This window comes from Gouania willdenowi, chromosome 2 (assembly GCF_900634775.1).
Source record: "Gouania willdenowi chromosome 2, fGouWil2.1, whole genome shotgun sequence".
Taxonomy (NCBI): domain Eukaryota; kingdom Metazoa; phylum Chordata; class Actinopteri; order Blenniiformes; family Gobiesocidae; genus Gouania; species Gouania willdenowi.
In genome coordinates, this window is record NC_041045.1 from 6,403,054 (window position 1) to 6,411,845 (window position 8,792).

The following is an 8,792-nucleotide window of genomic DNA, read 5'->3' on the forward strand; positions in this document are numbered from 1 at the left end:
TACACAAAATGACAACAAAGACAAACACAACAACCACTTGAACAGACAAAATTACTATGAAAACACAAAAAACAACAACACATCACAGAATAGCTCCAGAGACACAAAACAGTCAATAAAATTACACAAAATGACAGGAAAACACAGAAAACAACAACAAAAATGCAGAAAATGAACACACAAAACACAACAAAAACAACCCTCCAATCAGATACAATCACATTTTTGTGCCCCCCGCTGTGATAGAGTCGCCCTTCCCTGCCCTAAGGAAACTGAATGAGAGCTACAAACATATATTATGTAATCCAAGCAATAGAAAACACACAAGAATACTATTATAGACATTAGATGCAAGTTTGAATCCAAAATTTCAACAAATGAGCTCATCCTTACTGCTCGTCTTTTAACGTCTTAAGTAAATACCTCTGAGCTAAATGGAGGGGGGGGGGGGGGGGGGGCAGTGCACGGTCAGCATTTAAGAAGAGCCACACACTCTCCACTCGACCTGCTATCATTCCCTCAGACAGCGAGAACATTAGGGCTCACCTGCCCTGCTCAGCACTTTCACCAGCAACCTGCGGCCAAACTAATACAAGAAACCCAAGTTCACACAACAGCCCCGCCCCTCCTTGATGTATTACTCTGTCTTCAGATAGAGACCTGCATGCACTATTAACCTGCGGCCATCCATCATCTGTCTCCCAGTCTAGTGGGCTGTAATACACTGTTAATGTTACTGCAGCGACACTGAAACAAGACCCTAATGGAGTTTATAGTGTCGGCCAGGTACTGTATATACTGCAGGTACTGTTGAAGGAGTTTTATGTCTTTAATCCCATGAATTCTGTCAAGCAGTGTAGTCATCTGGTACTTTTTAAGATTTTATCATCATTAATATATAAAAGTTGAAGTGATTTAAATTTTTTATGAAGATAAGTAAAAATTTGACTCTTTATACTCTCACTTCCTTGGTTTTTACAAAGTTCTGAGTCTCTGGAATCGCTCTTGTAAGGTTCACAAAGGTCATCTTTTTAGACTATGGAGTCAAATTCATGCCAAAACCTAAAAAAAAAACACACACCAAACATGTTTTACTCACATCCAACGATTCACAAACTCAGTGTGATTTGCAAATGCAAAACTAATGCATTTTGTTTTCGCAAATAAGAAACGTCCCTATCAAGCAAATACAACATGTTTTGCACATACAAAGAAACATTGCGTCAAAATGAATGCAAAAGATATCCTTAAAGTTAAAAAACAAGAACAATTCAACGCCTTGCAGATTGACACAAAAATGCCAGTAATCTTTCTAAGAGACAGTGTTTTGTACTTGAAGGATATATTTGAAGATGTGTTTATTCGTATACGTATAACATGTTGCATTTGTTTGATAGGTACATTTCTTATTTGCAAAACAAAACGTCACCCTGACAAAACGCTTCCCAACCAGAGCTCTTTGCTGGGTATATTTGGAAACATTAATGAAATGTAATCAACATTACGCTGACAAATAACAGCATCACTGGAAAAAAAATAACAACAATAAATTAGAGTGAAATACAGCATGCCTAAACTTTTACAGAAAAGCCCAATTTAGTGATAATCATTCTAATAATTAAGAGAATATATTCACTGGGGTTTGTATGTATGAATGCACACGAGGAAAGAGGGTTTCTGATTGATATTTAGTTGTAAAATGTCTGAGAAAATGTGTGTTTTTTAGGGATGTAACGATTAATCGTAAGGCAGTTAAAAATCGATTCATAGGTATCACTGTGGATATCGATTTTCTGACAATTGAACCGCAGTACTTTTTTATCCGGAAGTGTTGGCGGCGGGCGGAGTCTGCTAATACTTTCTTTCTGGCCGCCTTCTACTCTTAAATATGTTAATAAATGATTCATTACCCCTTCAGCACCGAAATAATATCTGTAATATTACTTGAATATCTGTAAAAGTCACGTTTTTCTATTAGTTCTGTCTGCGAGCATAGCTTATCTTCTTCACTGCAAGATATCGGCATGCCAACCGACCACTGTGTTACCAGCGCCCTCTGCTGGTCCAAACAAATATGACGTAAATCAGTTTTTTTTTTTTTAAAGTCCAATCGTTAAGGCACAAAATACATTTTCAGTTGCACTTTTAAAAGAAAAAGAACTATTATGCAGTTTTGCATTGTTTATTATAGAACCAGAATTTAAATTAATAGGCTTCATTTTCATTTGTATTATTCCTTTATTTATTTCATTCAAGATTTATTTTTAGTTAAATTGCATTGTTTTGAATAGTTTATCAAGGGATTCTTTTGACAATGAAAAATATAAGGAAAATAATACAGTATTTTCTAGTTTTTTTCCCAAAAAACAAATTTGTCTACATTCCCACTTTGTAAATGAAAAAATCGTGAGAGAATCGTATCGTGAACCCAGTATCGTGAATCGAATCGTATCGGGAGTTGAGTGAATCGTTACATCCCTAGTGTTTTTTATCTTATAATAGGATGATTCAGATTTATTTTTCAAACAGTAGTGTGGGACTCATTTTGATCTTAAAATATTAAAGCATTTCTTAAGAAAAAGGTTTCCCATCATTTAAAAAATCTAATATATATCCTAAGGGCTGGGTGAAATGCTTTGGCGGGCTGGATCTACATTTTTTTTTTTCTAATTTACTCCTAACATGTTTAGTGTTTGCAGCTACAGTTCTACAGTTCCAGCAGTAAAACGATCCTGAAACCAAAAAGGCTTAGTGAGAGCCTGTAAAGAGGTTAACCCCCCCGTGCCCCATGGATTGTGAACATTATAGACAGACAGGTGCTTCCTAATTAGCCGCTGATACACCAAAGTGACATTCTGTGAATAAAAACATCACTTTTCCGTCTATAATTGGTGATGTAAGATGTGTTTTTCCAACAGTGACCTTATGATTTCCCTGGAGCAGCCCCCCCCCCCCCAAAAAAAAAGCCTCCCTGTAGACGTGGACTCTATTACAAAGCACACAAACATTGGTCTGCCAGGCTGCTTCTGAATTATTGACAAGCAGCCAGAGCCAGAGGAGTTGATGAGAGCTGCTGCCCCCTGCGTCACCCGTCTAGTCCTGGGCTCCTCCTCACAGAAATGTGATCATCAGCCACTGTTACGGAGCTCCAAACAAAACCTTACATTGTATGCACAGATCAGCTGATAAGCTTCAGCCAGCCATGTGGTCCAAAACACATGTATGACCATGACAACATGTATGGAGTCGTGGTAGTAGGTGCTCAGAGGCTAGCCTGGGTTAGAAGGTATGGCAGTAAACTGGATTATGAGAGTAGAAGGTATAGTGAGGACCAGTAAACCTTTAATCCACTGAGTCAAGGCAGAGAAACGCAGAAGGAGGGTCACTTCCTGTTGGACGCAGATTAATCATCAAGCAGAGGAATGCAGTCAGGCTGCTGTAGCTCACCTCCACAACTTGTTTAAAGGAAATGTCGTAGCATGGCTAGACCAACATTCCAGTTTGGTCATTTCATTGTTTATTTCAGTTTGATTTCTGGCTGTTTGTTCGTACACTGTGTGTGTGTGCGCGTGTGTACGACTGAGGTAAACACACATGTATCTGCTACGTTGTGTTTCCTCTATAGCTCACATGTTGAAAGCATGCACATGTGAAGACAACAGCAGCCCTAACGCACTGATCGATCACCAGATAACATGTTCGTTACTCACCATTCTGGAGTCAGGGCAATATGTGCAAAGATTACCACGGCAACAGGGCAACACGTGTTAGTAAATCATCTTTTCAATGTGAGGACGTTATCAATGGGAGAATTCATACTTTAGAGCAAAAAAATGGCCATTGGAACGTCTTGGAAAATTCAATATACATATAGTTAACCTTTTACAATAAGAATATTCTATGATTGAATAAAAGACATTTAAAAATAAAATAGAAGATATTGAAAAAATAAATCCAATACATATCATATATGAGATTTTCGACGGAGTCCGATAAACTCCGATATTAGTTTTCTGGCTGATATCGGACCGAAATCAAATAACATTATCGGATCGGGACACCCCTAAAAATAACTATCGAGCAGTGGTTCTCAAACTGTGGGGCGCGGCCCTGTGACATCCATGTCAGTTGAGGAGAGGAAACTGTATTGCTTTGCTTCTTTTGTGCTTTTTTAAATTATTGCTCTAAAATTTGTCATTGCATATTTTTTTTAATAATTTTTACCTCTTTCAATCAAAGTTACACAACAGAGAAAGTTTGGAGCCACTGCTATAGAGCGAAGCAATAGTAGGTTAAAAAATTATTATTATTAAAATTATGATTTGTTTTATCCAAAAAAGGAGAGAATAATAAAAAATAATCTCTGTTTCATTTCTACCAATAAAGCTTTAGATTTATCACTTATTCTGGCTCAGGTTAAACCGCTATTTCTTGATATAACTTTTTAAAATTCTTAATAAATGCCATGTGATGATAGTTTACAGTGAATTACTCCTGAATAAAAGTCACTTAATGTCACTGCGAGGACACGCCTCCGTCCCAGTATTGACTGATATTTCATAAAAGCCTCTTATTGACAAACAGATAAACGTCCCTAACCTTAATCTTAAGTATTCAGCCGTCTCCCTCTTTGCATCCGGCTGTTTTGCTGCAGCAATACAATCAATTCAACCCAAACCCATTTGTCTAAAATGTCCATCCAGACCAATTACACCAGTAAACATCATCAGCTTCCCACATCCTCCCCTGGTCTCTGCATGACTCTGACTAAGCAGCGCTCTATCTCCGTCCACACAGCAGGAGGCTTTATTTAATCAGCCCTTTGCAACAGTTGGGATCTTGCATCTTAAATCGCAGCTGAGCGCCGATCTCTGCTGTATGGCAAATGTGATCGGGGTTCGCTCCGTCTGGATTAGAGTCAAACACATTAGCGCGTAGCCTAATGCAGCCCATATCCACACAGAGCGGCTGCCTCACTGCTGCTAATCGATTGTGGAGGCCCAGAGAGAACAACTGGATTACATAATTCATGTGACTGGCTCTTCCATTTGCAGGGTTTTTTTTTTTTTTTGTTCTACTGGGAAAAGCAGCCAAAGGATGAGCGGCGACTGACTGCTGCAGCTCTGCATTTCTTAGCGTGTTCTGTCATGAGCAGATATGTGGCCAACCCCAGGCTGTGTCAGGTGACCTGCCCTCCTGATCTGAATTCAACTTCCTATTAATCCCTTAAACATGGGCTTCAGGATTCCCAAAGCTACTAAAACCTTTGAGTTACAGTAGAATGCGTTCATTTTTAAATTCAAAACTTAGTAGTTGTCTTTGGATTCATTATAAATCCACTTTAATTCAGTTTATTCATCATTTATAAGCCTTACTATATATTGTATATCTATTTATAATGTAACTATCTAACTATAACTAGGGCTGGAAGATATACTTTTTTAAATATATATATATTTCTTTATCAAAATGGTGATATACGATATAAATGAAGTCCGACCAGAAAGACAAAGCCTGGGTTAAATTTGCTGATGCAAAATGCCACACATTTATTAACAAACAGCTTCACAAAATGTGCCACTTTTGGCTTTTTCTCCTGTGGGACAGCACGTGTGAGTGAGTTCTGTTCTAGTGTGGCTTGTTTAGGGGAAGGTCTGGTTCAGGACGCACTGAGAAATCCATCCAACTGTGTTTTTAATGTTGTTCTGAGAAGTAGTGAAAGCAGCGACTCCTGAGGCAAGTGTTTTAAAACAAAATAAGCGATATCGATATATATATATCGATATATGGGACATTGTGATTTTCTTTATTGTCAAAATAGTTAACTTGATATGTCTTGAATCCGGATATATCGTCCAGCCCTAACTATAACCATGCATTATTACATTTATAGCTTTAATCAGGATTTTTATCCAACAGTTACCACTTCTCAATTACAAATAAACTCATTTTTGCTTTAAAAATCATATTTCTAATCATCTAAGGTGCTAAAGATTAAGAAACAAACATCTGAACCTTATTAATAATGCTGTTATACTCAACCATCAATGTTTTCCTGTGATTTTTACTTATTATTTAGTTACTATAACTGTTATTATGCAGGAAATCCTGACCTTGACTCATGTGATTAAGACGCTTATATGAACCAAACAATATTTTAAACTGTGGAAAGAGAAACCTAGAACAATACTAGTGTTTTGTTTGAAATTATAATTATTATCTTAGATTATTACAGTAATTAGATTGTGTGGGTTTGACCTGTAAACAAGAGCATTCAGAGTGCAAACCTCCACCAAGCGTCAAATCTCCTCTTTATCTCCTTGTTATCTGGATCAGTGATTCTGATCATTCACACTTTAAAGGCTTGGAAGAAATTTATATCCCCATTAATAACAATACAGTAGGTCACAATGTATGGACACGACCATTTAAAAAAGAAATCGTGATAAAATGCTCAATCCATATCCGATCCAGATGAACTAACCTGACAAAACTGAGTTAGATTTCCAAACGTGACCTCCTGGGTGGAGTAATAAACAATCACACAAATGTTAACGGATGCATTGACTTATTTATTTCATCCCCTTTATTCATTTAATAATTTATTTTATTTATGTCTTATAATAATTAGATTTCATGCTTATGGGCTGTAGCACTTTCAGATTTCCTTTACTGTAAAGAACATTATAAATGTATTATCTACTATTATTATTGTTCCCATCAGTTTATTACCTAATGCATTAATATGTAACATTGTGTTTGTTTGTATAGTTTAAAATAAAGGTATCTATCTGTTAAATATGACTGTAAATAGCTCCATACATTGCCAATGTTTTTGTTATCTTTAGTTTAGGAAAACTATGAAAATCTGTTTCTTCCACTAATAACAAATAAAATTCACCATGGCAAGACATTAATTATGAGTTAGTGAAGTCATAATTATGAGATAGAAACTGAGCATTTGCAGCGGTCCACAGACAGTGGAATAGAAGTACATAAATAAGTCTTTATTGCAAAAATGATTCTGTCACATTTTTGTATGTTTCTTTGCAAAATTTCCATTAAAAATAATTTTCTCATAATTACGACTTCATTTATCATAATTACAACTTTATTTATCATAATTACAACTTTATTTATCATAATTATGACTTTCTATCTCATAATTATGACTTTATTCTCATAATTATGACTTGTCATAATGATTTTTTTTTCTTTTTTTTGGGGGGGGGGGGGGGGGGGGAAACGGGCTTCCATGGAAAACACTGTTTTAAAAATGTTATATCGTTATATTAATACCATTGTCATTAAAATAACATATAATTATATATCAGATAAACTTCATTCCTCCTCTGTTGGCAATAAGACACAATGTAAAGTGTTGTGATTTGTTACCAAACTGAGCTTTAACGGTGGAAATGTAAAATGTGTCTAGTGTGAAACAGTGGGACCTGTTGGTCATCAGGGCTCGTGCGTTGTTTGGAGCACTCCTTCCTTTCCCGCGGTGCGCTCGTGCGCCCCAGTGAAACTTAAACCCGGATGAGGAGCCGCTCCGACGGAATGTGAAACCAAGCCTCTACAAAGTTCTCACGGTTTACCTCAAAATGTGTCGAGAGGATTTTTTTTTTTTTAAAAAAGAAGAAAAAAAAAAAAAAATGGATGTGCGCGTTGTGTGAACAACTTACGTATCTGCTGATGAGGGTCCGCAAGGTGCTGAAATCCATGCCCATCCTCTTCGTCTTTCTCCACTTTCTCTGAAGATGTCCTCACCTCACTGCAGTGGAGCGGTTACTTCCCTCCCTCTGTCCATGACTGGTCCCCGTCTGGCTCCTCTTCCTGGATTAAACAAGAACCCAGTCCGTCTCAAACTAGTACGGTAACTACTCCATGGGAGGGAGCGTAAAACCTGGACTCACCTACAAGTCAGGGGGGCTTCCCGTAGAGGGAAGGCTGTGGAGGGGGGGGGTCGGTCCAATGAGTTGTTCCTCCTGGAAACACCCAGTCCGGGCCAAACCCAGTCCTCTAACTGGTCTCCCACTGGTCCTGCGCCCGACGGTTGATAAGCTCCTGGATTTGCCTCCGCCAAAGGCGATTTGCTCCTCTGACGTCACGGGCAGCCAGGTGGGGTCGCTGCCCCGAGGTGTGCGCATGCGTACTCCGCCTTTGCCTAATTGATTGGACAAGAGATATTCCATGAGTGTATGGAGCTAAATGTGTGTCTTTATTACTCAATCAACAAAAAAAAAAATGTTAAAATGCAAAAAAAAAATTACATATATATATATATGTATTTGAGACCCAAATAATTGCATTTGAACACTTTTTTCTTTGATTGAAAATATTTATTTTTGATTAAAAAATGTTTCATTTTTATTTCTTTTTTTAATAATAAAGACACGAATCTACCTCCATATGAGTGCTGATGTAGAGCAACAACAGCACTGGGACGTTTTACAAACACTATCACTCCACTGTTCAAGGCGTTCTGATAACCAAAATGTTTACGCGTTGCCTAGCAACAGCCTTGCAGACCTATTTGTTTTGGAGGAGCAAAATAAATTATTCAACAAGCAAATTATAATCTCATGTCGGTTAATATTGTTGACTAATAAAATGCCCTTGTATGATCAAATCACACCAGTGCTGACCCCCACAACCACTACCATAAGACAACATTACCTGCAGTACTTGTTCATAGGTTCACATTCATCCTTTATAATGATGATGATTATTAATATTATGGTTGTTTTCTGGTCTGTTTTTTCTGCACAATCCACCGAGTCACATTGCTT

General features: G+C 37.5%; 1 protein-coding gene across 9 annotated transcripts in view; it reads right to left on the reverse strand.

Moving 5' to 3' along the window:
- The window catches only part of atp11a (ATPase phospholipid transporting 11A), a 44,467-nt gene that overhangs the window by 30,882 nt on the left and 4,793 nt on the right, over positions 1–8,792 (reverse strand). For 8 of the 9 annotated variants that reach the window (XR_003675329.1, XR_003675328.1, XM_028463812.1 and 5 more), the window contains exons 2-3: positions 7,917–8,167; positions 7,686–7,836 (exon numbers count right to left, since the gene is read on the reverse strand). Coding sequence is in view for 7 of the 9 variants with exons in the window: in XM_028463812.1 (XP_028319613.1) it covers positions 7,686–7,730 (45 nt within the window). In the remaining 2 variants the exon portion in view is untranslated. The remainder of the gene's footprint in view (positions 1–7,685; positions 7,837–7,916; positions 8,168–8,792) is intronic. The other variant, XM_028463809.1, reaches the window with a different exon arrangement.